Consider the following 17,988-nt stretch of genomic DNA (forward strand, 5'->3'; position numbering starts at 1 on the left):
ACAAAACACAATAGTATTACGGACATAATATCATTACAATATGCATGTAGCTGGCTGCATCGATGCAATGTTTTGCACACTAAGGGCAGAATTGAAAGCACATTCATTATTGTAATGCACAGCAATATTTCACGAAATATCAAGCAGAGAAAATTGGGTGTTTCAAATTATACAAAGTTACATAGGCCGCAGCCCGATTCACAGGTATATAGACTTGAAACGCAGAAATACAAGCCAATGACAAACACACAAAAGATAACTTTTTGCTAGTTTGAGGCAAGTCCTCCATTTTCAATCATATGCGATTTCAATCGTTTCCTCGAGATACTACTTAAATGTAGGCCATTTCTGTGTAATTTGTTTAATAAACATGGTACACGATACTCCAATCTTGACAATCCGTAGTTCGTACGCAAGAAATGTTGTGACCCTATGTTTCTCGCCCTAAAGCTATACGGTACTAGAGTTCGCTTATTTAGGTTATATAGACCTATAAAGGCTTTGTTGTTACATTGGAAAAATTGTTTGCATTAGAGCATGAGGTTATTTTCATATAAATGCTGAATCGGTAGTACATTAAGGCTGCAAAAAGTTTCGTAGGTATGCCCATCATACGGTACTTAGCTATATGTCGGATTGCTCTCCATTGCCATCAAGAAAAAGAGGTGGACCAAGTGAAGACATTCCTTCCTTCGGCATAGAAATGTTGGTTACATACGTGTATTATGACCTATAAGGTGCTTTTTGTCTTTTTTTCTTCTGTTGTCGTTGTCTACTTCCGCAAGGGAACATACGGTACGAAATACCAACTCGCCCAAGCCTACGGCTATTAAGCTCGAACTGTTACTTATGCATGTCAACTATGGTAGTAGAAAAACGTTTGCGCTGGTAGCGAATGCGTAAGGCTTACAAAGAAAATAAAACATAAGACGGCAAACGCTCAGCGGGAAAATCAGGAGGACGCTAACGAAAGAACACAGTCGCACCACTCGATTCCTACGGGAGTAGTTTTATCCGTTTAGTTACCGAAGTAGGGAAGCACCTTTACGCTAATGCCGAAAATGTACGGAAATTGAAGAGCATGCTTCGCCAATTGTGCTCGGAAAATTTGGTTGTAGGATTAAAAATCGACAGCAATAAATCAAAGGTTATGCTCGATAGCCAAGGAAGGTCACTTCAAGGTAGGTGACGGAATTTTGGAAACAGTAATCGATTACGTCTACCTTGGGCAAGTCATAGGTTGCGATCCAAATCATAAGAGGGAAATCACTTGAAGAATAAGCATGGGTTGGGGTGCATTTGGTAGAAATTTTGATATCCTGAGCTTCCTGTGTCACCCAAAAAGCTGGTATACAACCAATGCTTTATTCCAGTAATGACGTTTCGGACAGAAACTTGAGGTGTCATGGTCGGATTCAAATGAAACGTAGATGGGCCCAGTGGGCTATGGAAAGATTAATGCCACGGGTCATGCTGAGGGATAAGAAAACAGTGCGTGGATAAGGGAACAGACTCGTGTGGAGCACACTATAGCTCACATTTAGCGAGGAAAATGAGCATGAGGGCACACGTCGCAGCCCTGGGGAACAACAGGTGGGCCATCCGTTTTACGCAGTGCCCGCCAACAGGCCGTAAACACAATAAGTGTCGGTCAAGAACTCGATGAAAGGATTAACTACGCAGTCCGGGGGAAACCGGCGGACTCAGCTAGCATTCGATATACGTGGCTGGAAATCATAGAAAGAGGCCCTCGTCCTGCAGTGGATGCAGCACGGCTCATTATTATCATGATGACGACCGCGGAAAAAAAACAAGAGAGAAGACGGTGGCTCATAAAGGAAACTGTAATGAGAATCGTATTGAGTAGGGACAAACACTTTACCGACGAAAAAGAGAAGAAATTTGAGCATGCTAAATACGAAAGTAGGAGAGCCCATTTACAACAATGGAGGATATGTGGAGTTTACAAGGGCCAAGATGGAAACGAGAGAAGACGATGACGTAAAAGGAAAGAAATATTCGAATAGTAATGAGGGGGCCAGAATCTTGGAAGAACGCGAACATCATCCTAATCCATAAGAAAAGTGACATGAAGGACTTGAAAAATTACAGGCCCTTCAGCTTACTGTCACTCGTCCACAAGGTACTTACCAAGGTAATTGCTAACAGTTTCTGCAACCTTAGGTTTCAGTCAACCTAAAGAACAAGCAGGGTTCCGTAAAGGCAATTCAACAATGGACCATATTCACACGATCAATCAGGTTATAGAGAAGTGCGCTGAGTATACTGAACCCCTATATATAGCCTTCATAGATTATGAGAAAGCACTTGACTCGATCGAAACCTCAACAGTCATTCAGGCATTACGGAACCGGGGGTAGATGAGCATTATGTAAGAATACTAGAGGATATTTACTATGGGTCCACTCCTACCATCATCCCCCATAAGAAGACCAGTAAAATATATACAAGGGCGTCAGACAAGGAGCCACAATCTCTCCAATGTTATTCACAGCATGTTTACAAGAAGTATTGAGACGATTAGATAGGGAACAGATGGGAGTAAGGGTTAATGGAGAATACCTCAGTAACCTCAGATTTTCTGATGACGTTGCCATGCTGAGTAACTCGGGGGATGAATCGCAAAGCATGCTTACCGCACTGGACAAACAGAGTAGAACCGTGGGCCTGAAAATTAATATGGAGAAAAGTAAAATAATGATCAATAACCTCGGGACAGCACAGCAGTTTTGAGATAGGTGGCGAGGCAGTGGAAGTGGTAAGCGAATATATTACTTAGGCCAAGTTGTGACCCCGGATCTCAACCATGAGGCAGAGATAATTAGAAGGGTAAGAATGGGGTGGAGTGCATTCGGCGGCCATTCTCAGAAAATGAAAGGCAGCCTACCATTCTCCCTGAAGAAGAAAGTGTATGACAGCTACATCTTACCGGTACTCACCTACGGGGCAGAAACTTGGAGGATCACTATGAGGGTTCAACTGAAATTCAGGACGACTCAGCGAGCAATGGAACGGAAGATGATAGGTGTAACATTAAGGGACAAGAAGAGGGCGGAGTGGATCAGGGAACAAACGTTTATTCGGGACATATTAGTAGAAATTAAGAAGAAGAAATGGACGTGGGCAGGGCATATAATACGAAGGCAAGATAACCGTTGGTCATTAAGGGTAACCGAGTGGATGCCTGGAGAAGGCAAGCGTGGCGATTGCCTAACATTCTGCCCACCTAACTTTCTGCCACCCCCTGGGGGGCGGCAGAAAGTTAGGTGGGCAGATGAGATCAAGAAGTTTGCGGGAATAAATTGGCCGCAGTTAGCACAGCACCTGGGTAATTGGAGATTAATGGGGGAGGCCCTTGCCCTGCAGTGGGCGTAGATAGGCTGTTGATAATGGTGGTGATGATGATGAGAGGGCACAATTGCGCCACTGGAGGCCTACAGGAGTAATTCGAACGGGTTTATTACAAAAGTACGCATGCACGTGACGCGCACGCTAATGGAGTATGTAGTGGTAACTGTTGAGGGTGGCCGAGCGGGTACGCCGAGGGACCGCCCCGGCAGAGCACGCAGCCCTGAGAGACACGTACAGACACGATGCTACCAGCAGGAACATAACCCGCCCCGGCGGGGAGCTTGCTTTATTAGAGCGCCTCGAGTCCACTGATGATGATGGTCGCCGTGGCGCCATCTAGTCGAGACGCGACACATTACATCCCCCCTTCAGAAGTCCCGCTTCAGAAGCCCTCACAAGTCCAGCCTCCTTGGCTGGCGAATGGTTCGACCGAACCGTGACACCTGCGCAGTGGGCTCCCGCACAGTTGGTGGTGTCGCACCATATGACGCAGAAGGGGACGCTTGCTCACTCCCGGTGGCCACTGCTGGTGAGGGTGAAGTAGGAACAAGGTGACTGCGGTTGCGCTGCAGCACCCCTTTGGATGTCTCTACCACGTACGAGCGCGGACGCTGCGCTGGGCTCAAGACGACAGCTGGACTCTTGATATCCCGGACCCAAACATGTTCACCTGGCTGAAGCAGACGAAGTTCACGAGCAGCGTGTCTTCTGTTGAAGTCCTTTGCCTGTCTTTGCCTGTTAGCACGATCCCGCTGGTCCACTTCTACCGAAGACGGCCAGCCTGGCTTCAGCTGGTTACCCGATTTGGGTATGCGAGTTTGCAGGCGTCTGCCCATTAACAGCTGTGCAGGGCTATGTCCATTGACGCCCGGTGTGTCTCGGTAGGCCAGCAGGGCCAGGTACGGGTCTTTCGACTTGCCTAGGAGGTCTTTGACAGTGCGGACCATTCGCTCCACCTCCCCATTTGACTGCGGGAACCGAGGACTGCTCGTGACGTGATGGAAGCCGTAGGCCAGTGCAAAGTCCCCGAATTCCCTGGCTGCAAACTGAGCACCATTGTCTGTGCGCAGTAACTTGGGGATACCATGGCGGGCGAAAATGCTCTTGATTGCTGTGATTACTGCTGCTGCTGATGTGGACCCAAGGCTGATGACCTCAGGGAATCTGGACCTGTAGTCAACCAGAAGAATGTAGTCCCTGCCATTCAGGTGGAAGAGGTCGGCGCCCACCTCCTCCCAAGGAAGATTTGGTGTGACTGTAGCCATCATGGGTTCTGGACGTTGGACCCGAGTCTCAGCACACTTGGGGCAGCTGGAGACGGTGTTCTCAATTTGGCTGTTGATGTCAGGCCACCATACCGACTCTCGTGCCACTGCCTTGCAGCGGTTGATCCCTTGATGGCCTTCATGGAGCAGTTCCAGCATTACTGCTGAAGAGAGGTGGGGATGACAATGCGAGTGTTCTTCAGGAGCAAACCATCACACACAGAGAGGTCTCCCCTGTGTTGCCAATACTTTTTCAGATGAAGTGGCAACCGAGACTGTCTGGGCCAACCCTTAGTACAGTACTCAACGAGAAGGTCACACTCGCCGTCAGATGCTTGGGCTTGGCGCAGGTCGTCCCACCGTGTGGAGACAAGACCTGGAATTGAGCGGACGAGTTCTTGCACGTAGAGTTCGACCTGGTCGGCCTTCTGCGACGAAGGAACATCCACAGGAGCTCGAGAGAGCGTATCAGCTGTAGCCAAGAGTTTGCCGGGTACATAGAGTACCTTGTACTGGTAGCTCATGAGCTTCAGACGGAAGCGCTGGATTCTAGGTGGCAAGAGGTCGATTTCCAAGTTGCCTAAAAGTGCAACGAGGGGCTTATGGTCGGTCTCCAGGATGAAGTCCAGACCACGGACATACTGGTCGAACCTCTGCACAGCCCAGCTGGCTGCCAATGCTTCTTTTTCGGTTTGGCTGTATCTTGTTTCTGCCGCCGTGAGAGACCTTGAAGCGAAGGCAACTGCTCGACGCTCTCCGGATGGTTGCTCTTGCAGAAACACGGCCCCCAGGCCAAAGGAGCTTGCATCTGCTGAAACCGTTGTCTTGTACTGGGTGTTGTAAGTTGCAACGCACTGTTCAGAGCACAGCAGTTCTTTTAGCTTCCCGAAAGCAGACTGCTGCGATGGGCCCCATGTCCATTCAGAGTTCTTCTGAAGCAGGGCACGAATAGGTGCGGTAACGTCCGAAAAATTCGGCAAGAAACGTCACTCATGATTCACGAGTCCCAGTAGACGACGAACGCCAGAGAGGTCTTCGGGAGCAGGCAGACGCTTGATGGCTGCCACCTTGTCAGGGTGGGGTGAAATACCATGGGCACTCACTACGACTCCTAGAAACTTGACACTGTTGGTGCCGAAGGAACATTTATCTCGGTTGAGCGTGATGCCTGCCTTGGAGAGCCGTGCGAGGACCTGCTGGAGGCGCTGGTCATGCTCTTTACGAGTCTTGCCAAAGACAAGGATGTCATCAATCATGTTCACTACGCCGGTCTGGCCTTCTAGTATCCGAGACATTTGCTTCTGGAAATACTCGGGTGCCGATGTGATGCCGAATGGCAGCCGCAGAAAGCAATAGCGACCAATCGGGGTAATGAACGTTGTGTACAGCTGTGACTGTTAAGACAGCATGACTTGATGAAAACTTGACTTAGCATCCAGCTTAGAAAAAAACTTGGCCTCTCCAAGCAAGCCTAGGCATTGTTCCACCTTCGGTAGCATGTGGCGTTCGCGAAGGACGGCTTTGTTAAGCTGAGAGAGATCTACGCAGATCCTGCAATCACCATCACCTTTTGGCACAGCTACTAGTCCAGCACACCACTCTGTCGGAGCATCGACGCGGCGGATCACTCCTTCCGATTCCATCTTGTCCAGTTTTTTCTTGATGGGCTCATGGAGAGGTAAAGGAAGACGTCTCGGGGCACTTAGGGAGAAGGGCGTCGCCCCGGGTTTCAAACGGATTGTGTAGGCGTCAGGCAATGTCCCCAGTCCCTCGAAAAGGCCAGGGTCTAAGAGCAGCTCTCCGGACGACTCCTGTGAGCCTGAGACATGGTCAAGGAATTTGCATACCCCCAGGGCCTGAATTGCAGGGAAGCCTAACAAGGGAACTGTTTTGGATTCCAGAACATACAGTTTCTGCTCCACGGACTTGCCTTTCCATGTGAGTGTGGCTTGGTATGTACCCAGGACAGGCAACGTGTGATTACCGGGACCTTTGAGCTCGCCTTCTGGAACTTGAAGTTTTGGCGGAACTCCGGAAAATGAGCTTGGTACGACCGAAACTTCGGCTCCCGAGTCCACCTTGAACGACAGTGGGGAGCCATTCACGAGTACTTCGATGAACTTGGCGTTGGGGCGGTTCTCTGCCACCGCGTGAAGCTCAACGGAGCTTGCTGAAGACCGAGTGCGCTTGGAGTTGCATCTTCTATTCTTCATGCAGACAGTTTCGAAATGCCCTTTCTTGCTGCAGAAATTGCAAGTTGCTTGTCGAGCCGGACAGTCTGCACGCTCGTGCGAAGAACGTCCGCAGAAAAAGCACCCTCTCTGGTTGGGCCTGTCTGGTGACCCAGGCTTTCCTTTCGCGTTACGAACACGCGCGGCGGCGTCGACGGCAAGCGGTGACGAGTCGGCCGAGTCACGTGCCCGGCGCTCGTTTTCTGCGTCTTCGTGTTGACGGACATGCGTAAGTCCCTCTTGCAAGGTGAGCTTCGGACTTCGGCACAGTTTATCCGAGAGGTTACGGTCGAGCAAACCGACCACGAAGCGGTCGCGGACGAGCCTTTCCTCGACTTCCGGCGACGCGTAGTTGCAGCGCTTTACCATCGAGCGGAGAGCCGTGTAGAAGGCATCGGCAGTTTCACCCGGTTCTTGAGCACGGCGGTGAAAGCGGGCCGTTTCGTACAGCTCGTTGGGCGGATGAATGAAATGGTCGGTAAACGCTTTTTTGACGGCGGCAACGTCTTTGAGCTCGGAGTCACCCAGCGGCGTGGTTGCGAGTACGACGCGGGCTTGCGGACCCATACAGTAGAGCATAGAACGCACCTGAACCTCCGGCGGTGCTGTGTAGTGGCCCGTGGCGAAAGTGTAATCCTCATATTGGAGCAGCCACGTAGTCCAAGAGCCGGGGTTGTCGAAGTCGAAGGGCGGTGGTGGGCGTAGCTGAGTCAGCTGCGGCGCGACGGCGGCGGCGATGGCAGGGGTAGTCATGGCGGGGGCGGCGGCGGTTGTCTCGTGACGGGCGTACGGGGTTGAACTGGTTAAACCGTTGAACTACGGACGAGCGTTGAACCGAAGAACTAAAGCCACTTCTGACACCATGTTGAGGGTGGCCGAGCGGGTACGCCGAGGGACCGCCCCGGCAGAGCACGCAGCCCTGAGAGACACGTACAGACACGATGCTACCAGCAGGAACATAACCCGCCCCGGCGGGGAGCTTGCTTTATTAGAGCGCCTCGAGTCCACTGATGATGATGGTCGCCGTGGCGCCATCTAGTCGAGACGCGACACACTACAGTAACAACAACGGTTCCCAAACCCTTTAGTCATAGAAGCACAGAGCAGAAAACGACGCAGTCGAAAAAAGTCAAGGATGATAGTAATGGTTTTCCAGCCCCCCACCACCACCACCACAATGGGACACACTCGCACCCCTGTTATGGACACTGATGAACCTGCCTTAGCGGAAACTGTGAGATCGAGTTTCCCTCGGAAGTACCCCTCGCCAGGTGATGCAAGGGAACGTGACTATGTCGCACAGCCAGTAGGGGAAGGCACTCACTCCAGTTAAAACCGACACCGGCCGACACAACTGCCACTGTTACCCCTCGAAGGTATCTCTTGTGTACCTCTGGTGACGAAGTTACTGGCGCAATAGACGATGACATTATCACGACAGCCCAAGCTTAAGAAAGAAACGATCACACTGCTAAAAATAAAATCTTATGCCTTCGGGTTGCCATGCGCAAGCAAACGTAGGTCTCTGAACCTTGTTTTCAGAGCCCGAACACTCATTCTTTGGATTTACGTCCGTTTAGCTGGAAGGCCATTCCCAACAACAAGGCGCGCGGTATACGATTTACGGTTCAAATAAACTTTTGAGAAGCACAAGAAAACGTCACCATTGAACAAAGCAGAACCCTTATTGATGCCTCGTCTAGGTTCATTCTTGATCCCCTAATCGCTGAAAAAGAACTCAAGGGCAGCCAAATGATCTTTTAAGAATTATTGTTGAATTGTCGAAAGGGCATGGCGGGTGCCTTTTAACACTGCTTGGGCTGTACTAGAGTGCGACGACGGGCTATTTGGTTCATACTCATGGCAAAAAAAAAAACAGCGCGAAGAAACTGAACGGAAGAAAAGAAAGAGACAAACACTGGTGCTGACTAACAACTGAATCAATTTTATTGCGCGCAGGCAATATAAAAAATGCAGAAATAACACAAAAAGAACACACAGTTAAGATTGTAGAAATGCTCTCGTCTTGGGCAACGAATCAACTGACGGTTTGCTGACACATGCGCCCACTCGCTTGTGCATCGAAAAAGCTTCAAAGATTTCGTGTGTTCTCTGGTCACCGTAGCATTTTAGGCCATGACATTGCTCAAACATTGTCTCTACTAGAGCTTGTTCGCGTATGAAGCAACATGTGTGGCAAGGTTGCTACCAGTAGCGGATTTGATGGCATTAGCGGGCTCGCGAAGCCGATAATTCAGACATCGTCCCGTTTGTCCTATATATACGACCACCCGCAGGACAGGGGAATCTCGTATACTGCTTAGGTCGTGCACTCCAGGAAATGCCTCGTGTGTCCCTTGTTGCAAGTGTTGCGCCTTTGTTCCTCCGAGTTCACCTCCTTGAAAAGGCTGCCCAACTTCCTGGGAGGAGAAAACACAACACGCACCCCTGAACGATCCAAAATCATTTTCAGTTTGTGCGAGACGCCGGGAATGTATGGGATGACCATCGTCTTCCTGTATTCCTTGCGCGACTTGGGATGCGTTCCTACCAGCTTCTCCGTCAGCAACTTGTTTGGAAGGATGCGGATGAGGTCCTCGGGGTATCCAGATATTTTAGGCGCTTCGCATGGTCCCGTGATATCACGTGTATTTGGTGATGGCCCAATCTGAAGAAGGCGTTCTTCAAAACAGCTGTGGTCACCCGCGTTTTAAGAGCTTGGAGTGGGATAAAGACTGTGATAGCATTGCCTTCTGGGCTCTCGACGCGTATCCCCAAGACACATGCTCTTCGCTCATCCACAGCCTCAGGTCGATGAACCTCAGCTGTTCTTCAACTGGTAGCTCCCTGGTTAGGACGAATTGGCGAAGTACAGAGGCAAAGGCTCTGAACAAATATTAAACTTCCGTTACGCCGCAATTGTGGTCCCGGTAGATAACCAAGAAGTCGTCCACGTACCGGAAGCTCCTCACCATGGGGCCGTCCCCCAATGCTTCCTGCAGACGTCGGTCCAGGCTGGTCGGTCCAGGCTGATCGCTAAACTGTAGAGCAAGGCAGAGGCCGATGCACTCTCCCTGCTTCTGAATGAAGCATTCACCGCTGAAATCAACGACGGTTGATCGGAGGTAGAGGCCCAGTAACTCCACGAAGCCACTTGCACTAACCCCGCAAGCATTCTGGAAACGAATGGCTCCATACATGTCGATGCCTTCACTGACCACCTAAGAAAGGGAAGGGTGAGGCTTCGGACGAGGTCCCCTCATCTGTAGCCCGTCAAACAAGTTGCTGATGGAGATGCGGGTAGGAAAACTTCCCTAGGCGTGCAAGGAATGCAGAACGACGGTGGTAATTCTATACATTCATAGCGGCTCGCACAAAATGAAAAGGACTGGGGAACGTTCAGGGGTGCGTGTTGTGTTTTCTGCTCCCAGGAAGTTGGGCAGACTTTGCAAGGTGGTGAACTCGGAGGAACCAAGAAGCAGCGCTTGCAACAATGGACACACGAGACGTTTCATGGAGTGCACGACCAGAGCAGTGTACGAGGTCTCGCTGTCCTGCGGGGGCTCGTATATAGGACAAACAGGACGATGTGTGAATGATCGTAGGTTCCGATCCCACCCGGCCGGCATTTTTTCTCCATTTTATTTCGGTCTCAAAAATCGCCATATATTTCAACGATAATAAAAGCCCAACGGTATTTTCCCCTTTGCTTTCTTTGGCATTCTTGGCTGCCAACCCAAACCTTATTTTCTGTCTTAATTCAACGAGCCCCTCACTTCCCATCCTGATTCCTTATATATATATATATATATATATATATATATATATATATATATATATATATAAATATATATATGTATATATATATATATATATATATATATTTATATATATTATATAAATATAAATATATTATATTTATATATATATATATATATATATATATATATATATATATATATATATATATATATATATATATATATATATATATATATATATATATATTTATATTTATATATATATATTTATATATATATATACATATGGAAGACAGGGTTGACAGTCAGGGAAATCTCGGTAAGCAAGGGGGCGCCCAGAGTGGGGACCGAACCCACGCCTTTCGATTAGAAAGATACAGTTGTAGTATATATAAATACCCCAGAAAGTGAAGCGGAACACAGTCGCCCAGATAGCCGAATTGGTAAGGCATTCGAGATCTAATCGAAAGGCGTGGGTTCGGTCCCCACTGTGGGCGCGTGTTTTTCTTTCTTTCTTTCTCACGTAATTAATAATAATAAATAATAATTTAACGTCACTAACAGTAAAAAATATTCTAACCATTCCCCTATGCCTTCTTTGGCGTTATAGACTGCCGGCATTTCTTCCTGTATATATATATATATATATATATATATATATATATATATATATATATATATATATGAGCTTAACTATGCCTTTCGTTTATCTAATCTTTTCCTTTGCATGCGAAATTTATAATGGTTGCCTGTACGCTGAACCCAACGCCTCTCCAAATCAACTTTTGGAAGGGTATAATAAGCTTTGTCGAAGGCCACCAAGAGAACGTTCTTGGTGTTATAACATGGCATCCTATTGCCGATAAATTCAATGGTAGCGACAAACCCGACATAAACAGTGAAGTAACATTGCAAGATAAGTCATTAAATGCACGCGTGGGCACACCAAAATCAGTTTTTGTGATTACGATTCGCAGGTATCAGCACCTGCGACTGGTACGGGCCATGACGGAGTCAGGCTTGGTCGGGCTGTACGCATCCCGCCAGTCCTCTGGATACACAAAGAAAGATGAAATGCGTTTCGATATGCCAACCAGTGACTACTTTCTCATTTACGCGAGCGGGTGCGTGGTTTCTTCAGTCACAATCATATTAGAGGTGTTACATCAGCGATGCATGGTTAAACGGGCTCAACTGTTAATATAAAGTCTGCTGTTATAAAGGTAATTACAGCAATTATTTCTAGAAAATATCTCAGTATGTCGCCCTTTTTAAATGCTGTAAGATCAATCGCCTTTATATCAAGCTTTCATTTCTTTGCGCTATGGCTTCTTGGTGGCGATACGGAAATTGCGTCTATAGGCTCTGGATGCCTAAGTTGTACAACACCATTCGCAATTCTCTGAAGCTGTTTCCGTGTGAGTTATTTCTCCTCGTTTCCATCATAAGGATATTTACGATAAGGAAAAACTTGGCCAATGACGAATATCTTTTGTTTTTCCTGCGTACTTGAAAGGTCTGATTTTATGGTCTTCACCTACCTTGAATATATAGCGCATTGTTATAGTATCAAGGTAGCGAGTGGCGCTTTGTTGTTCCTCGTGAAACGAGACCACCTTGACTACGGCTTGTAAGATGACGGCCTAAAAACGTTTAGGGAACTGTCAGAGGTTAGAGGCCACCGGTAGTCAAGCTCTATCCTTTTATGCATATCTGAGTGTCGTACGTCCTCTGTTCCTAATTATTGTACTGCGCTTTAAGAGCTGGCACAAAATACCTGCCGGAACAAGCCGGAGAACCCCATGATTGAATATACCTTGTGGGAAGACAATTTATTTAGTCACCACTGCTGCTGCTCTTGCAGGCACCTTCAGCAGTATGCACACTTCCCGCTTTTAACGTGTTCCAATGCCTTTAGGAAGATAGAGTAGCAACAGGATATACCTACAGAGGCAAGGAATTCAAATTGCCTCCTAAAATGGTGTATTGTTGCTCCCCACCACAGACATTTTTGTGCGTAGGATCGACGCAATCCACGCTCTCATCGGTGTCTCCGCCCGTTTTGGGCAACAGGCCCTACCACATCTCTAAAAATAAAAAATATTCATTCGTTTGTTCTTGTTCATTTATTAATTGGGATCATTACTAGACTTTCCAGACCTTGTCTGAAAAGGCGAGCGTCTACAAAAGAACCCTCAGTGTGTAGTATAAACGCAGTATGTGAAAAGCGTGCAAATATGGTGGAGTACTCTCACACAAGAGATGGGGGATGCTAACGATAACCAGTATTTTTTGAAGACATTGCAGCCGAATTTTGGAAATATAACTTATCAGAGAATACAGATCAGGAGAGGATTTTCTGAACACTTTCGCCACCCTGATCATTCAGGAATTCCTCTCTCAAACAATTCTGCCTGATATTTCTGTCTGCTCACGTGTTGTTGGTACGCTGCTCCTCAAAGCTAAGAATATTTTTATCTATCTATTCTACAAGCACAGAAAGCAACCTCATTTCCTTTGGGCAATAGGCGGAATAAATCATGCTACGTGGCCCTGGGAGCTGTGGTTTCTAGTTTCAAAGCCTTTATAACATGATGTGTATTTAAGATAGACTAAGCACATTTCATATTTATGGACCATAGGTGCTCATTGTATCAGCATATTACTCAAAGCGCAATATTTTTTTCGTTTATCCACCTTACGTTTTCTTTCTTTTATTCGGCGTCAACTCACGTTCTCGTTATCTTCATTGTTTGAGATTTACTCCTCTCATTTGTTGAGATTGGAAAATTCCGAAAATCAGGTTATTCGCATATTACTTTCTGTTCATTCCCCAACCATGCTTTTTATTGTTTCGGCAGATGAGTAAATTAACTATGTTTAAATTAGTCAAACATCACCTCGCAATTCACATCAATAAATGGCGAGGTACCAATGGTTGTTTTCAATAGGTAAAAGTTAGTAACGTAAACTCCACGAGGTTTGCGTCTAGTGTAATTTGCTTCTATCAATAGCAAACTGGGACTATGACAAAACAAACTGCCACTTGCCTGCCAAGTAACGTTACACTTTTTTTCGTCGTTTTATTCCATTCAAAAATCTTGCATTCCATCTACAGTCATAAGTGCGTGCTCAAGTTTTATTTCCAGTATGCATCTGTCTTTCCCCGTTATCCATGACTATATTTGTGACTTTAATTTAAAATGTTGCTTTATTTTATTTTAAAATGTTGCTCAAGTGCTACAAATACAATTCTTCATGTCACTGTTTACAGTAGGGCCCCTTCTAGCCCATGGCTCTAGAACCTCCCACGGTATTGTCACTTGTGTACACAAGAAACTAATAAAACACTTCTGATTGTGATGCCTATTCTGACCTGTTCACACAGATGTTAGCCTCATGTACACGAATGAAATATTTTGTGTGACATTTGCAAATAATTCTTACAACAGCGAAAGTGGGCTACATACCACTGCAATTTAGTTTGCCCAGAAGCAGACCGCAAAAAATTCCAAAAAGGTCCCTGTAAGTAATCCTCGAGAGATTATAAACGTGAATGCGCCCTGTTACTCGCCTATCACGAGGCATGGTTACTACGCAAAAAGTTGCAATGTAAGAGGTACGCTCATCATTGAAAATCATCGCGGAACAAGATACCGGATCCCTAGTTGGGGTTTTAAGTCAGACAAGGAAGTGGGCATGATGCGTAGGTCTCAATCTGCAGTAGCTTCCTCATTATTCTGGAATTTGTTCCCTCGGAAGCCACCTCAACAAGCACGAAACATGTAAGAGTGCGCCAAACACGCGGACAATAAAAATCTGCAGTAAGTGTTTATTGTGAGTTTGTCAAGTACCACCAGTAAGAGAATCCAATCTACCCGTATAGGACTATTTCTAGGATACACATGAAAGGAACCGCACTAGAGTTCGTTTCAAAAGAAAACCCTTCGCAAATTGTGGTCCGGTGCGTGTTTCCAAGGTCAATGAATTCGCTTAACCAAGCAATGAGGGACGCTTTTCCCATATATGACCCACAAATACATCTCTCCAATAAGCAGTACTTATTTGAAAGTTACTGAGCAATATTTCAGTGCCCAACAGCTACAATCTCTTTGTCCTGTATCGCAACGCACTCACGCCATTGTCTATTTGTATCGAACTTGGATTTCCTAGAACAAAAAAAAAGATCACGTATAGGGAGTGTCTGATATGTTGAACGCCTCCGATAGTTAAAAACTTGCTGCTTGAAATTGGTACACAAGACAGAGATCACATAATGGCAAAAGTTCATGAGCACGGTTGTGTTTCCTGCCAGACGAAGGCCCCTCCTAAAGATCTCTAGCCGCGTCCTACGAGTGCTCTCTGAGCCGAGTGAACATATTCGTCTAATGGTCCAGTGTAACTTATCTCTTTAGCACAACTGCGAAGATAATAATATTTTCGTCCCGCATGGCAACAAAGTGAAACTGGTTTTATGCTATGCGTTCAGCAAAATAGTATCAAACCCTTTTCTGCAGCCACCTCACTTCAGACAAAATATTCGGAGAGGCTACCATCACAAGACCTGTGAACGCGACACGTCGTTGTCTTTGGTTCTCTTGCGTAACTCTAAAGTGGCTTTTTATACTATGTTGACAACCGGTACGTGACGTAGCTTTTTAAATACAGAGCATTTCTTTAACTCGCACTGTCACCCGTCGTCCCTCGGCGTTGTCCGCAGCCAGCCCCTACACTAGAAAAAAAAATCATAGTTATCGGCACCTGGTTTCGATCCCATGACCCTGCGGGCGGAACGCAAGGTACATGGTGCTCTTCCCACTGCGCCACAAAGCCGGCACAGAATCAAAGGCTACGAACGTGCCTTATATCCTTGACTCATTCAAACTACGTCACGAAGCTGCTGATACAACGCCTTCACTACCACCAACTCCCCAAACACTAAACGTTAACGCAATACACCCACACCATATGCGACGCATTTACTTGAGTCCCCCTCGCGGGGATATGGGCCAAATTTTTTTCACAAGCGAAACTCACAGAACTGTACTCGACGAAACCTTCTGTGACCACGGAGTGATCATCTGAACAACGAGGGAAAAAGTCAGCCCCACCACCTCCTCTTTTGTAGAGGTAATGTGGGTCGAGAGATATAGCACTGTTCCCATCGAACCTCCTTTGTCGCGTATTAGGGATCGGACGGAGCAATTTTGTGAGTATTAGGTCCACGGACGGCAAGATGTTAACCCATATTAAGTGGTTTCGAACGCCATAGATGTAACAGCTCTACCATCCTGCCATGCAGGGGTGTCGAATGCACAGCCAGCAATCCCATTTTTGTAAGATTAAATGGCGAAGGTCGCATCCGAGCTCCGATTTGCTACAGCATGTACAAAGAATATCATATTTAATGAACCATACATCATTGCAATACCCTGGCACAAAACGTTAGTTTCGTCAGAAGCTTGCGTCCGCAAGAAAGTTGCCAGGGCAGAAGCGCAATGCCGATTTGGTAAACTATATCATTTTTATTCCATGATACACCGTTCCTTTATTGCATATTGCGTGTTCAAATTCGATTATCTTTCTATTTAAACGGCAACGATGTGAGAACGCGAAGGTTTTCGAAATCAAGTCCCACATAGAACCGACCAATATTAGATCGAACAGACCCTTTCTTTTTATGGTGGTTAGTATTGCGGTAACGCGACTCCTGCCATATGTGTATGGTGCGGGGATGTGACGTCGGTACGCTCGGTACGGATACAAGTATTCCCTGGCTACAGTAGAGTTCAAGCATCGCCGTGGTTAAACGGAAGGGTACATTTTCTGTCCAATTTTGCACGTCCTTGCCCCCATCTCCAAATTGAACATTCGTCAATGCCGGAATGGCGCAGTCTGCTAGACATCGGCTTCCTAACGCAAGGGACACGGGCTCCATTCCGACGAAGGGATGCGTCTCAATTTTTCTTCACTTCACCCACGATCGTGATCACGGTCAAATAAAGTTGGCTTTCCTGCAGGGCGTTTTCGGTGGACGACAGACGACACCGGTTAGAAAATGGAAGCTTCGCTTTAATGAAACAAACTGTCCCGACTCCCTACCTCACAACATGTCTGCCTTCTGCAGTTTCATGACGTCTATTTACGCCTTTTTTACAATGATGATGACACCCGGCACTTGATTGTGGGCGTACTGTGAAGGAACTGGGGAAGTGAGATTTTTCGAGGACCAAATACGGTGTTCTCACCTGACCACAAGTGTTCTTGCATAAATAAAAAATATATATATATACGTTGTCCTTAGGTCTGTAGCTTCTTTTGTTCCTTGAACCTACACAACAAAACAATCCTAGAACTTCAGAGTTCCCGCCCTGCAAACTGCGTGGTGGGGTAACGGCTTGTAAATTATGCAGAGCAACTGGTGCTTCCATTCAATAAAGGGGCATTGCCCGCCTGCTGACGCGTTTGGTCATACCGGCGGACTGGAGATTCAGAAATAAAATACGCGCCCATGGAGGGTGCACGTGGGAGTGTAACATTGCCGCCCTTGCTCCGCTTTGTGGCCGCAGCCGCAATGGCATGTTGGGGAGTGCCGCACCCGTCTAAGAGGCGCCTGGACGAAGCGCCCAATCATGGTAACAAATTGCCGTCGCTCCGTGGTTGCGTGCCTCGGGGCCAACTGGTTACGCTTGCAGTGCGTTCGGGTGATGACATTTGTATGAACCGCGGCGCCTAAAGCCCTCCCAGACAGTAGAAAACTTGTATCTCCGACGTTTACGCGTTCTCTCCTATGTGTCTGAAAGAAGGAAGAAACGTTGAAATTTGGTGGGGCGGCGTTTGGCTCCACCATTGGGTGATCAGGTAGGTCCGGCTGACCAATGGAATCTTCTGCGCTGCCTACAATGGGCGCGAGGAATTATACCCCCTCGCAAGTTGGCAAGCGGCAGACTTGGCTGGAAATGTTCAAGATGTCGAAAACCAGGGAGCCTCCGTGCATACAGCAAGTAAAATTTTGCTGTCTAGGGTAAAACTAAGAGTCTATTGCTGAAGGTTGAACACGTAGGGCGTAACCACAGTCCTTCGATGCTTTGAAGGACCCTGGAGTAGCTCAGGTAGTCGATCGCGAAGGGAGCAAGGCTTTCTCATCCCTCTTGTAAATAATTTTGTGTACAAAATAGCGAATATAATGGCAGCCTACCATTGTTCCTGGAAAAGAAAGTGTATGACAGCTTCATCTTACCGGCACTCACATAGGGGGCAGAAACTTGGAAGCTGACTAAAAGTGTTCTACCTAAATTGAGGACGGCTCAGCGACCAATGTAATTGAAGATGATAGACGTATCATTAAGGGACAAGCAG

At 47.1% G+C, this 17,988-nt stretch overlaps 1 protein-coding gene across 1 annotated transcript; it reads right to left on the reverse strand.

The window, feature by feature from the left end:
* Window positions 1–4,795: 4,795 nt before the first annotated feature.
* LOC144168417 (uncharacterized) lies at window positions 4,796–7,621 on the reverse strand. Its single transcript, XM_077697411.1, has 4 exons — window positions 6,622–7,621; window positions 6,182–6,456; window positions 5,660–6,031; window positions 4,796–5,569 (listed from the first exon to the last, which is right to left on the reverse strand). Exons 1-4 carry the CDS (start codon window positions 7,619–7,621, stop codon window positions 4,796–4,798), a joined length of 2,421 nt encoding a protein of 806 aa, XP_077553537.1.
* Between the last annotated feature and the right edge of the window lie 10,367 nt (window positions 7,622–17,988).

This window comes from Haemaphysalis longicornis, unplaced genomic scaffold (assembly GCF_048455015.1).
Source record: "Haemaphysalis longicornis isolate Haplotype H1 unplaced genomic scaffold, Haemaphysalis longicornis Haplotype H1 scaffold_2, whole genome shotgun sequence".
NCBI lineage: Eukaryota > Metazoa > Arthropoda > Arachnida > Ixodida > Ixodidae > Haemaphysalis > Haemaphysalis longicornis.